Raw genomic sequence first — 13477 nt, forward strand, 5'->3', positions numbered from 1 at the left:
ATGGGTTCAAATCCCCGCTCTGCCACTTGTCTGCTCTGTGTACTTGGGCAAGACACTTCACTTCCCTGGGCCTCATCTGTAAAATGGGGAGTCATGAAAGGGATGTATTGGCAATGTGTGAGTGTGTGTGTACATAGGTGCTTACAGCCCATTATCCTACAGACTTGAAACTCACTGTTGGGGAACGGGTCTCTCGACTCTGTCTTACTGTACTTTCCCAAGCCCTTAGCACAGTGCTCTGCATGTAGTAAGCATGCTCAATAAATACCTGTTGATTGATTTGCCCCACAGGCATCACACAGCTAACTGCAAAACTCTTCCATCCCTCCAACTTTCACAACTAGGCCGGAGTGTCAGGAGCGGGAGGTAATCAGGAAAAGCAGTGACTTTGAAAGCCCCATTCAGCTGAAAAATCTCTGAGAGCTTTCCAAGTAGTTCCATCTTCCATCATACTTCCACCGGGGCTCTGGCTGGGAGCCTCACTGGGGGCAGAGGACAGTGATCTGGGAAAAAGTTCAGGATCTCCCTTCCCCAGGTGTAAAAAATCTAAGAATGATGTCAGTGGAAAACACCGAAGTGCCAATCGACAGCTCTCTTTCCCCTAAATGACAACAAATTTAAATCAACCAGACTCGATTAAACGCCCCCAAGCCTTACCCGGTGCTCCTATCCCAGAAGGAATGAATTGAGTTGCCGCTTAGAAATAAGGGTTCAGCAGATACTTTTTAAGATCACTCATCAGATGATACGCTAACAGACCTCACAGGAAGCAGTCTATCAGTGTTCTTCAGCACAACAGCCTCGAGGACGCGGAACACCCGGCTTTAGAAACCTGAATAAACTTTTCTTCCTGAGCGGCCTTGAAGGAGAAAAGGTAAGTTAAAAAATGATGATTTTTTTTTAATCACGCTTACGGAACCTTTACACAATATATGCATTCAAATACACACAACCACGTTCTCTGCCTTCTCACGTCAGAACAGATACCTCTAGGGCACCCTCACTGTCCTTATGCACAGGCACTTGCAGAAAATACGCTACTCAGAACACGCAGTGAACACAAACACTCTCTTTACATGCATGGATGGCAGAGAGTACATACACAGACACCTAAAGGTTCACGGTGTGAGCTTTTTTCTATAGCTTCTTCCTCTGAAAATCGAAAACCTCTAAACCTCGCCGGTCCCGCTTACCTATGAAGACATAAACCCCAAAGGTGAAGATATACTTACGAATTTCCCCCCCGTCTGCTAGGAATAGTTAACCTCGCTTTTGCCTAATTTTAAAAGCATAAAATGAATAATTTCCTTTGAAGAATTTGATTTTCTGACAGATTTAAATGAACTGGATGGAGGAACTCCACTGCTAACTTGTAAATGTACTCTCAGGATTCAGAGGTACTTTCTTAGAGCCTCTTGGGTTGTTTCCGTGACAGTTGAACGCAACAGATTTTGACAGAATACCCTGATTCCTATTAATAGGTGCTATAACAATTCATAGTTAGCCACAAGTTGTCATTTAACAAAGCTCATGGAAAACATACTTTCCGCTATAAACCAAAGTGTGTTCTCATATGTGACCACCCATCTGTCCGTAGTTACTTACGAGAGATTCTGGAGAGAGGAGATTGTCAGCTAAATGAGGGTAGGGACCGTGTTTTTTATGTCTACTGTAAGTTCTCCCAGGTGCATAGTAGGTGCTTGACCCGATGCTGATGATCCTGTGATGATGATAACTAGAATAAACTCCCCAGATATCTTTCAGTAAATTAAAACTCCCAGGAATTGCTGGAGGAACAAGTGTGTTTATCAGCAGGGCCTGGTAGGTCGGGATAAAAAATCCTGCAAAATGCAGAGAAGCAGCATGGTCTAGTGAATAGAGCATGGGCCTGGGAGTTAGAAGGACCTGGACTCTAATCCCGGCTCTGATGTGTGACCCTGAGCAAGTCACCTCAGTCTTTTATGCCTCAGTTACCTCGTCTGTAAAACAGAGATTAAGACTGTGAGCCCTATATGGTTCACCTTGTATCTACCCCGGTGCTTAGAACATTGCTTGGCACAGCGTAGGTGCTTAACAAATACCAAAGTTATATTTGTGGGCCTGACAGGCCAGGAAAATATCCTGCAAAATGCAGAGCACCAAGCTAATCACCTTTTTCAAGGGCCTGATTCAGTGGCCCTGATTTAGGTCTTCACACGAGCTATAGGGTTGGTTTTTGCTGAATGCTCTTTCGCTTGGCTTCTCTGGGGTAATAGGATTATCTGGCTTTCACTGAGATCAATGAAACTGGGAAAATGGGCAAGGTAGAGGGGGTCTTGACCAAATACCAAAGTAGAAATTGTATTCAATTTGCAAAATTAGGGTCAGGTTCTCCAAAGGAGGCCACAGAGCTGTGAGCGCTGGCCAAATAAGCAAGCGGTAATAATAATACTAATCATGGTATTTGTTAAACTCTTACTATGTGAAAGGCAGTGGGGTGGATACAAGCAAATCAGGTTGCACACAGTCCCTGTCCTACACGAGGCTCACAGTCTCCATCCCCATTTTACAGATGAGGTAACCGAGGCCCATAGAAGTCAAGTGACTTGCCAAGGTCACACAGCGGACGAGTGGTTGAGCTGGGATTAGAACCCGTGCCCTTCTAACCCCCAGGCCTGTATTCTATCCACTATGCCGCAGCATGCACTGGCCTGATAGCGTAGCCTAGCCCTCTGATCGGTTTCACTTCGGTCTGGACCAGAAGGAGCTAGATGGATGTGTCAGAGTCCCAGAAAGCTAGGCTACAAGGGGCAGGCCTAGGGCCGAGCCACAGATGCATAGACTCCTACCCTCTGGAATGCCTGCTCTCACAGATTGAGGAAGACAGAGTTGAATCCTAAGGTGACTCCTAAATCGGTCAGTCAATCGTATCTATTGAGCACTTACCGCAGGCAGTGGACCGTATTAAGCTCTTCGGAGAGTTTTTGAGAAGCATGGCGGCTAGGTGGATAGAGCACGGGCCCGGGAGTCAGGCCTGGGTTCTAACCCCGGCTCCGCCACTTGTTTGCTTTGTTACCTTGGGCAAATCACTTCACGCCTCCAAGCCTCAGTTACCTAATCTGGAAATTGGGGATTAAGACTGGGAGACCTTTGTGGGACAGGGACTGTGTCCAACCCAATTCCCTCATAATAACTCCAGCACTTAGTACACAGAGTAAGTGCTAAACAAATACCACAGTCATTATTATTATTATTACTAGTTGGAAGACTCCTCTAGAGATCATCTGGTCCAAACCCCTGCCCACCCCCGTTTCTCCCCCACCTTTTTCCATCTGTTAGAGCAGCGCGGCCCCTGACACTGCTGACTGAGAGTAGGGCAGAAAAAGTCCGCGTTCCCAGGGGCCGACTGGACTCCGTCAGATCCCCCAAAGGTCAGAACCAACATGGCCTAGTGGAACGAGCACAGGACTGGAAATCAAGAAACCTGGTTTAATCCCAGCTCGGCTATTTGCCCACTGTGAGACCTAGAGCGAGTCAATAATAATAATAATAACGTTGGTATTTGTTAAGCGCTTACCATGTGCAGAGCACTGTTCTAAGCGCTGGGGGAGATACAGGGTGATCGGGTTGTCCCACGTGAGGCTCACAGTTAATCCCCATTTTACAGATGAGGTAACTGAGGCACAGAGAAGTGAAACGACTTGCCCACAGTCACACAGCTGACAAGTGGCAGAGCCGGGATTCGAACCCATGACCTCTGACTTCCAAGCCCGGGCTCTTGCCACTGAGCCACGCTGCTTCTCTAAAACTTTAGCCAATTTACTTCTCTACAGTTCTTGGAGTGTTTCCTCTCATGTGTGTCAGAAGATCTCCATATCAAAAGGCGTCAGTGTTTAAAAAAACTTTTAAAAAGACCTTATGATGATGGTACACTGTTTATTAAGAGCTGACAATGGGCTAATCGCTGGGGTAGATGCAAAATAATCAGGTTGGACTCAATTCCTGTCCCATAGAGTACACGGTCTGTAACAGAAGACATGCTTCTCTATAAAGAGGCAATGTGGCCTAGTGGATAGTGCACAGACCTGGAAGTCAGAAGGAACCAGGTTCTATTAGCAGCTCTGCCACTTGTCTGCTGTGTGACCTTGGGCATGGCACTCTATTCTCTGGGCCTCAGTTCCCTCATCTGTAAAATGGGATTTAAGACTGCGAGCCCCATGTGGGACAGGGATTATGTTCAACCTGATTAATTTGTGTCTACCCCAGTACTTTAGCACAGTGCCTGGCATAGAGTAAGTGCTTAACAAATATCATTAATGACAACAATATAAGAGGGAGGGAGAACAAATAGTTTATCATCTTGTCCTATAGATCCTCACTGTCAGCTGCACTTGGTGACGATTTATGGTGATGGCTCTCAGTCAGTCAATCATATTTACCGAGCACTTACTGTGTGCAAGGCGCTGTACTAAGCACTTGGGAGAGTAGGATACAACAATATAACAGACACATTCCCTGCCCACAACGAGTTTACAGCGTGACTCACGGTTTTGCTCCCTCTTCAGACATACGAAGCCTGTCCCTCGGGAAACCAACTTAGCACGGAGGCATTGAGAGGTGTGAGGATATGACAGTCTGATGACCCTTTGGTGATGAATAACTTGTACCGACCCCAACGCTTAGAACGGTGTTTGACACCTAGTAAGCGCTTAGCAAATACCATACTTGCTTGGAGATCAGCGTGGCCCTGTGGAAAGAGTGAGGACCTGGGAGTCAGGAGACCCGGGTTTTCATCCTAGCTCCGCTACTTCCCTGCTGTGCGACCTCAACTTCTCTGAGCTTCAGGCCCCACATCTGAAAAACCGGGATTTAATTCCCTTTATTTCCCTCCATCTTGGAGGGAAGCTCCAGGCCCACAAGGGGTGGAGACTGTTTCCAATCAATCAATCAAATCAATCAATCGGTATTTATTGAGAGCTTACTGTATGCAGATCACTGAACTAAGAGCTTGAGAGAGTACAATGGAGCGGAGTTGGTAGACACGTTCTCTGCTCACAACAAGCTTACGGTCTAGAGGGGGACTTAAGGTCCGCTATAAGCAGACCGCTTACCTTGAAAGAGCGTGGCGTAGGGGTCATGGGTTCTAATCTCGGAACCGCCACACATCTGCTGTGTGATCTTGGGTGAGTCACTTAACTTCTCAGGGCCTCGGTTCCCTCATCTGTAAAAAGGGGGATTAAGACCGAGAGCCCTACGTGGGACGGGCATCGTGTCTGACCTGATTAACTTGTATCTACTCCAGTGCTTAGAACAGTGCTTGGCACATAGTAAGTGCTCAACCGGTACCATAATTATTATTATTACCCTAGCACTTAGTTCAGAGCCCAACAGATAAAACGAATATCTGGTCGGATTTTTACGCCCAAATGTCTCCCCCCGACCCCCGGTCTCCCCTCCCCGCCGCTGCAGGTGGGTCCACCGAGGCCAGCCCGGGAGCACCCTCGAGATGAGCACCGTTGACCCTATCCTCTCCACGACGGAAGAGGAACCCTACAGCAGCAGTGACTATTCCTATGACAACGCCCCCAGGCCCTGCAGCAAAGGGGGGGTCAAAGCTTTTGGGGGGCTGTTCCTGCCCCCCATCTACTCCCTGGTGTTCCTGCTGGGCCTGCTGGGCAACTCCACCGTCGTCCTGGTCCTGTTCAAGTACAAACGGCTGCGCTCCATGACCGACGTGTACCTCCTGAACCTCGCCATCTCCGACCTGCTCTTCGTCTTCTCCCTCCCGTTCTGGGCTTACTACGCCGCCGACCAATGGATCTTCGGGCTGGGTTTGTGCAAGATCATCTCCTGGATTTATCTGGTTGGGTTTTACAGTGGCATCCTGTTCATCATGCTGATGAGCATTGACCGGTACCTGGCCATCGTCCACGCTGTGTTTTCTCTGAAAGCCAGGACCTTCTCCTATGGGGTCATCGCTAGCTCGGTCATCTGGTTGGTGGCCATCTTAGCCTCCTTCCCCACGCTCCTCTTCAGCGAGTCCTTCTGGGAGGAAGGCCAGATCTCCTGTAAGTCTAAGTTTCCCAACAACTCCACCACCTGGAAGGTTCTCAGCTCCCTGGAGATCAATGTCTTGGGCCTCCTGATCCCCCTGGGGGTTATGCTTTTTTGCTACTCCCTGATCATCAAGACCCTCCAGCACTGTAAAAATGACAAAAAGAACAAGGCGGTGAGGATGATCTTTGTCGTCATGATCGTCTTCCTCGTTTTCTGGATCCCTTACAATGTAGTGCTTTTTCTCGAGGCCCTGGTGGAACTGGAGCTCCTTAAAGACTGCACGTTCGAGAAACACCTCGACTATGCCCTGCAGGCCACAGAGACGCTGGCGTTCGTTCACTGCTGCCTCAATCCGGTCATCTATTTCTTCCTGGGCGAAAAGTTTAGGAAATACATAAAGCAGCTCTTCAAAACCTGCAAGATCCCCTTGGCTCTCTGCAAATACTGTGGCCTACTCCAAGCGTACTACCCGGAGACACCCAGTTCATCCCACACCCAGTCTACTATGGATCACGAAATCAACAACGCCTTGTAGTCCCTTGACTTCCACGAAAGCCAGTGGGGAGACAACATGTTAAGGAATCCATCTCCCCCCATCTGCCCCTTCACCCAAAACCCGCTTCTCGCCTCGCCACAGCACCGTGCGGGGATGAAAACGTCCCTTCTGACCCCCGTCCACCTCAGCTACGAAAACATCACTCACGGCCCATCTCGCCCTCACCCCAAGGGACAAATTGACAGCCGCTCTGCCGACCGATTTATACACCGGAGATGTTCTTGAGCATAAGGAAAGCTTAGCTGGGGTCTTCCTCTCCATTAGAATGAGGGCCTAACTCTCCAGCTGACTTCTCTTTCCTGCAGGATATCTCTGGAAATCTCAGCACATTCACCGGGCGACAGAGGAGGTATCTTTCCCCACGTTTTTCCCCTTTCTTTTCCCCCACCAGACCTGACTCTGGCACCGTGGGCAGTGCTCGGAGCTGGTGGTTTCGGGGCAAAGGGGGCGGGGTCGCTGACCCGCTATGTCCCTTCCCAAAGGGTGGTCCACTGAGGATTCTGGGCAAATTGGACAAGAAATACCAGAAGACCGATGTGAACTCCGAAAAGCTTGTTTAATGAGGACCGGACAGATTTCCTCTAGATTGTAAGCTCGTTATGGGCAGGGAACTTGTTTGCTAATTCCGTTGTACTCTTCCAAGTGCCACGTTCAGTGCTCAGCATATAGTAAGCGCTCAATAAATACCATTGATTCATTTCCCCGAAGAGGATAAATCGCTCGCTGTCAAGTGGCATTAAACCTTCTGTACTAAGGATGTTGCTCACACCAGATGCCTTGAACACGATATTAATGATAATAATGATGGTATTTGTTAATCACTTACTAAGTGCTGAAATAATATATGTACATACATACACAAGGGCTCTGGGGAAGGGAGGGGGGTAGAGCAGAGGGAGGGAGTCGGGGCGATGGGGAGGTCGGTAAGCACTTACTATGTGCCAAGCACTGTTCTAAGCGCTGGGGTAGATACAAGATAATCAGGTTGTTCCACATGGGGCTCACAGTCTTAATCCCCATTTTACAGATGAGGGAACTGAGGCACAGAGAAGTTAAGTGGCTTGCCCAAGGTCACACAGCAGAAAAGGGGCGGAGCCGGGATTAGAACCCACGACCAACTCCCAAGCCCATGCTCTTTCCATTAAACCATGCTGCTTCTCAAATTAATCTTTGGGGAGCATGTCACCCTGCGATTTTTTCTTTCGTCACAGTATTTACCCAATCGACCGATCAAGAGACCGGATTAATCAAACCACAGAGGATCAGGAATCTGCTCTAGGTAGGGGACACAGACATTAAAATGAATTACTGCCGGGAAAATGGATTCAGAAGAGAAGCAGTGTGGGCTAGTAGAAGGAACAGAGGATTAGGAGTCAGGGCATCTGGGTTCCAATGCCGGCTCTATTCCTTGCCTGCTGAGTAGCCTTGACTAAGTCCCTTAACTGCTCTGGACCTCAGTTTCCTCATCTGTAAAAATGGGGATAAGACACCCCCTTAAACTGTGAGCCCCGGGTGGGCCAGAAACTGTCTGATCTGACTGCATTGTATCTACCCCGTTGTTTAGCACCACGTTTGGCCTACAGTAAGTGCTTAAATTATTGCCATTATTTCCGGCCGATCAACACCTGACAGAAGGGCTGTGGAGAGAGCAGATTTCCGGGAGCTTTGGAGGGTGACAGGAGAGACTCAGGTGGGATTTCAGGAAGAGGTTGACCACCTCCAGCCTGGGAACCTCTCCCTCCATGACTCCCTCCACCCCACCTTTCCCTATCCTTTGATAAGGCCTTCCGGGAAGACCCATCAACCAAACCCAAACCTGAGACACGAACTAAGTCTTGGACTGCTTTCAAACCGAGGTGCGGCTGTGCTCAACTCTGGAGACTCCATGTCAAGCACAGGCACCGCCTCTGTAGCGGATCTAGGCTTTGTAAGAAAACTCATCCTTTCCCAAAAGGACTCTCGTTTTGTCGTGAGAACTTTATATCATCTGTTCCTTTAAAAACTAAATAAACTCATCTTTAACTCTACAGAGACTTTTTTTATACGCTTTCTCGGGGTTAGAGCAAGAGGCGCAATATCAACGCCATTTCTTGGACGGCAGCTCTTCCGAGGGCTTGTAGGAGCACTGAAGGGAGCAAGCTGTATTTCCATTTTGAAAGAGGGTGAAGCTACGTTGTGGGGGTAGGGGGTGGGGGCAATTGGGAGGCTTAAAGCCTCTGGGAAAGTTTTCCCAATGAGCAGGAACCTGGATGGGATTAACCTCGAGAGAAAGTTGAAGGAGATTTCTAGGAAGAGCAAAGGCTTGTGGAAAGAAAGGACCACGTGGAGACAGGCTACACCTTGCCTAAGGCACAAAAGAAACCAGAAAGAGTTCTTTAAACTTATCAGGAACAATAGAGAGGGGAAAGGGAACGGGTTGAACCTAAATAGGGGAAAGTAATGTTGGTATTTGTTTTGTTAAGCGCCTACTATGTGCAGAGCACTGTTCTAAGCGCTGGGAGAGATACAGGGTAATCAGGTCGTCCCACGTGAGGCTCACAGTTAATCCCCATTTTACAGGTGAGGTAACTGAGGCACAGAGAAGTTAAGTGACTTGCCCACAGCCACACAGCTGACAAGTGGCAGAGCCGGGAGTCGAACCCATGACCTCTGACTCCGAAGCCCAGGCTCTTTCCACTGAGCCACGCTACCAAAAAGTTATCTTGTTGGAAAACGGGTATGATTAATCATTTCTTAGTGACTCTTTCTTAGGTTGCTGGGTATGAATGGGTAGGAAAGTGTGCTTTTTCAGCCTTATTTTTGGATTCTACATGAAGATGTGAGTAGAGCATTAATGAGGCCTTAGGAGTTCAACTTGAAAAGCTCCCATCATGCTCAACGCTGGAAATAAAGCATGTTTCAGAGCCTTGGGGAGGAGGAATTAGAGAGAGTTCAGAGAAGAGAGAGTTATAAGAAGCAGCGTGGCTTAGTGGAAAGAGCATGGGCTTGGGAGTCAGAGGTCGTGGGTTTGTATCCTAGCTCTACCACTTGTCCTCTGTGTTGACTTTGGGCAAATCACTTAACTTCTCTGTACCTCGGTTACCTCATCTGTAAAATGAGGACTAAGGCTGTGAGCCCCATGAGGGACAACCTGATAGCCTTGCATCTACCCCAGTGCTTAGAATGGTGCTTGGCACATAGGACGTGCTTAACAAATACCATCATTATTATTATATGAAGAAGCATGTGGGCAATCAAAATCCTAGAGAGTAAGACCTATTAACGGTAATAATTATGGCATTTATTAAGCACTTACGATATGTCAAGCACTGTTCTAAGCGCTGGGGTAGATACATGATAATCAGGTCGGACAGAGTCCCTGTCCCACATGAGGCTCACGGTATAAGCAGGAGGAACAGGTATTGAATCCCCATTTTACAGATGAGGAAACTGAAGCACGCAGAAGTGAAGTGACTTGCCTGAAGTCAAACAGCCAGCAAGTGGCAGAGCCAGAATTAGAACCCAGGTCCTCTGACTCCCAGGCCCATGTTTTTTGCGCTAGGTCACGCTTCTTCCCCCGAAAGGAAGGAAAGAATCACTGGAATCATTCAGCAGGAGTAGAGAAGGCTGAAAAATTATTTTAAAATAGTCTGTGATGAAGTTTGCCAAGGAGAAGCAAATCAAATGGTTGCCGGTATATTATATAGTATACGTTTCCTATCCTGTGGTTTTCGGTGTGGGTAGAAAGTCACTCCGCTGCCAAAATTATCCTTAGAATTCCAATTGTCATTTCTAATATATCCCCCTTCATCCCCATCTGATAGGGGAAGAGAATCCGGGCCCCCCACAATCCTGGAACATGTTTGATGTCATGACTCTAGACCGTAAACTCCAGGTGGGCAGAGACGGTGTCTACCAACTCTGTTGCACTGTACTCTCCCAAATGCTTAGCACAGTACTCTGCCCACAGTAAGTGCTCAATAAATACCACTGCTTGACTGGAGACTCTTCAAGCACTGACATGCCATCAAGCGTGAAAGATGGAGGGGCTTAGAACCCCTGAGCACAACTGAGGAATGTGGCCATCTAGGTTTAGAACTACAATTCCCAAAAATATTTGGAGGGGATTCAATCTGACCACTGGAGACCATTTTGAATGACATCTCCCAGAAACCAGAATCAATCAATGCTACTGATTGTTTACTCTGTGCAGACCACTGGACTAAGCTCTTGGGAGACTACAATATAACTGACTGCTGTGTGACCTTGGGGAAGTCACGTTTCTTCTCTGTGCCTCAGTTCCCTCATCTGTAAAATGGGGATTAAGCCTGGAAACCCCATGTGGGGCAGAGGCTGTCCAACCTGATTAGCTTGTTTCGACCCCAGCGCTTAGTACTGTGCCTGGAACATAATAAGCTCTTAATCAATACCATTAAATATAGGAAAAAATGTAGAACACAATTTGTAGACGTGTTTCCCTGAGACGTGGGCCTGGGGATACTCTAGTGCTGGGCTTGTTTCGTCCTTTTCACTTTCCGTCCTACGTCCCCCACAAGTGAGATAGCAGAGAGGGGGGCTTCTCTGCCCTCTGACCTTGCTGAGATTTTTACTCTTTAAAAACAGTTGAGGAGCTGCCAGTATTCCCCCTCGTGAAGACTGATAATGAGGGGGTTAGCAGTGGGACTGCCAAACCCAGGATCATACACACTGGGCGAAGCTTTTTTTAATGGTATTTATTAAGCACTTTCTACGTATCCACTGGGGTAGATACAAGATAATCAGGTTGGACACAGTCCAGGTCCCATATGGGGGTCATAGTATTAACCTCCATTCTACAGATCATATAACTGTGGCACAGAGAATTTAATCAATCATTCAACCGTATTTATTGAGCGCTGGCTGTGTGCAGAGCACTGTACTTACAGTACAACAAGAAACACATTCTCTGCCCACAACGAGCTTACCGTCATGACTTGCCCAAGGTCCTACGGTAGCCAAGTGGAGGAACCAGTCAGTCAGTCGTATTGATCGAGCACTTACTGTGTGCGGAGCACTGTACCAAGCGCTTGGCAGAGTACAATACAGCAATAAACAGACACATTCCCTGCCCACAGCGAGCTCACAATCTAGAGGGAGAGCTCACGGTCAACGGTTTATAATAATAATAATGACAGTATTCGTTAAGCGCTTACTATGTGGCAAGCGCTGTTCTAAGCACTGTCCCCTTTTCCGAGGAGCAGGCCTCAGTAGCAGGGACTCAAGTCTGCTTCTCTACCTGTGTCAGCCCCTTAACCATCAATGAATGCAGTTCTGCAAGACGAGTTCTAAGAACTGACACCGCAGAGAGCTGTGTATAGGAAAGGCTCCATGGAAACAGACAGCAAAGAGCCACAGAGCACTTTTGAGACCTGTGCAGGGAATGTGTGTGTTTATTGTTATGTTATACTCTCCCAAGTGCTTAGTTCCGTGCTCTGCACACACTAAGCGCTCCATAAATACGATTGACTGACTGAATGAGACATTTCAGGGCTGGGAAACTGTCTTCAGAAGCAGCGTGGTCTAGTGGTTAGTGCACGGTCCCGGGAGTCAGGAGGACCTGGGTTCTAATCCCGGCTCTGCCACTTGTCTGCTGTGTGACCTTGGGAAAGTCACTTCACTTCTCTGGGCCTCAGGAACTCATCTGAAAAATGGGGATTAAGACTGTGAGCTCTATGTAGGACATAGACTATGTCCAACCTGATTAATTTGTATCTACCCCAGTGCCTAGCACAAAGTAAGTGCTTAAGAAATACCATAAAATAAACCACCTCCCTCCCAACTTCTCTGGAGGCATCTGCACATAATTTTAATGATGGAGGTTACCAGGTGCTCACTTTGTGCCAAGCTCTGTGCCAAATGCAGAGGTGGATTCAGAAACAACCAGACTGGACACAGTCCACGTCCCATCAGAGGCTCCCAGTTTAAAAGGAGAGAGGACAGATATTTTACCCCCATTTTATAAATGAGGAATCAGAGGCCCAGAGAGGTTAAAGTGACTTCCTCCTCATCTAATTTTCACCATTTCACTCTGGAAGAAGTCTATGTGTGAGACACCCTGAGATTAGCTTTATGACATTTATTTATTCACTTTATGACATGCAAATCCCACCCACTGAAAGCTTGCAGGCAAGTCTGCTGCTCTCTGAACTTTCCAGGCAAGTTCCTTGGAAGTTGACTGTGGGTGTCAGAACTCTCACTGTTGCCCAGATGGGGGAAATACGAGTCTGGGCTGGAGAAAGTCCCTAATTCAACCCTACAAGCTCAACTTTCATTCCCCCCACTTCAGACAAGAAGCCCCCACTCCCACCCTGATGCAACCCTAGCTTCTAATTGTACCGATCGATCGATCCTATTTACCGAATGCTTACTGGGTGTGGAGCACTGCACTAAGCAGTTGGGAGAGTACAGTATAACAGAGTTGGCAGACATGGGCCCGGCCCACAACAAAAATACCCGCAACAAATTACCAGATGAAGATTTTAGCAACCCCTTTCAAATCCACCCGTCACCTCTGTCAGAACAATGTAATCGACCAAGTGGCTCAGGGTGCCATGTGAGAGGCAGCGTATCCATCTGAGTGAGGTGGGGGGTGAATCTCAGTTAATCAATCATATTTACTGAACACTCACTGTGTGCAGAACACTGTACTAAGTGCTTAAGAGAGCACAGTACAATAATAAACAGATACATTTCCTGCCCACAAGGAGCTTACAAACTAGACACACGGCTTTCATCTCACAGGTGAATTTAATCTTTAACTGAACACTTTTTTTTTTAAAAGTACTTGTTAAGTGCTTACTATGTGCCAGCCACTGTACTGAGCCCTGGATTCGATGCAAGATTTTTTTTTTTTAATGGTAGCTGTGA

At 47.6% G+C, this 13477-nt stretch overlaps 1 protein-coding gene across 1 annotated transcript; it reads left to right on the forward strand.

Moving 5' to 3' along the window:
- The first annotated feature begins 235 nt into the window (after nucleotides 1-235).
- Nucleotides 236-7452, forward strand: CCR4 (C-C motif chemokine receptor 4). Its single transcript, XM_029048673.2, has 2 exons — nucleotides 236-874; nucleotides 5449-7452. The coding sequence occupies exon 2, from the start codon at nucleotides 5486-5488 to the stop codon at nucleotides 6569-6571; it is 1086 nt and encodes a 361-aa protein (XP_028904506.1). The 5' UTR covers nucleotides 236-874; nucleotides 5449-5485; the 3' UTR covers nucleotides 6572-7452.
- Nucleotides 7453-13477: the final 6025 nt, after the last annotated feature.

This window comes from Ornithorhynchus anatinus, chromosome 21, assembly GCF_004115215.2.
Source record: "Ornithorhynchus anatinus isolate Pmale09 chromosome 21, mOrnAna1.pri.v4, whole genome shotgun sequence".
Lineage (NCBI taxonomy): Eukaryota > Metazoa > Chordata > Mammalia > Monotremata > Ornithorhynchidae > Ornithorhynchus > Ornithorhynchus anatinus.

What these genes read in the sequence shown, in the direction of transcription:
- CCR4 (XM_029048673.2), top strand. Translation starts at nt 5,486, where the DNA reads ATGAGCACCGTTGACCCTATCCTCTCCACGACGGAAGAGGAACCCTAC.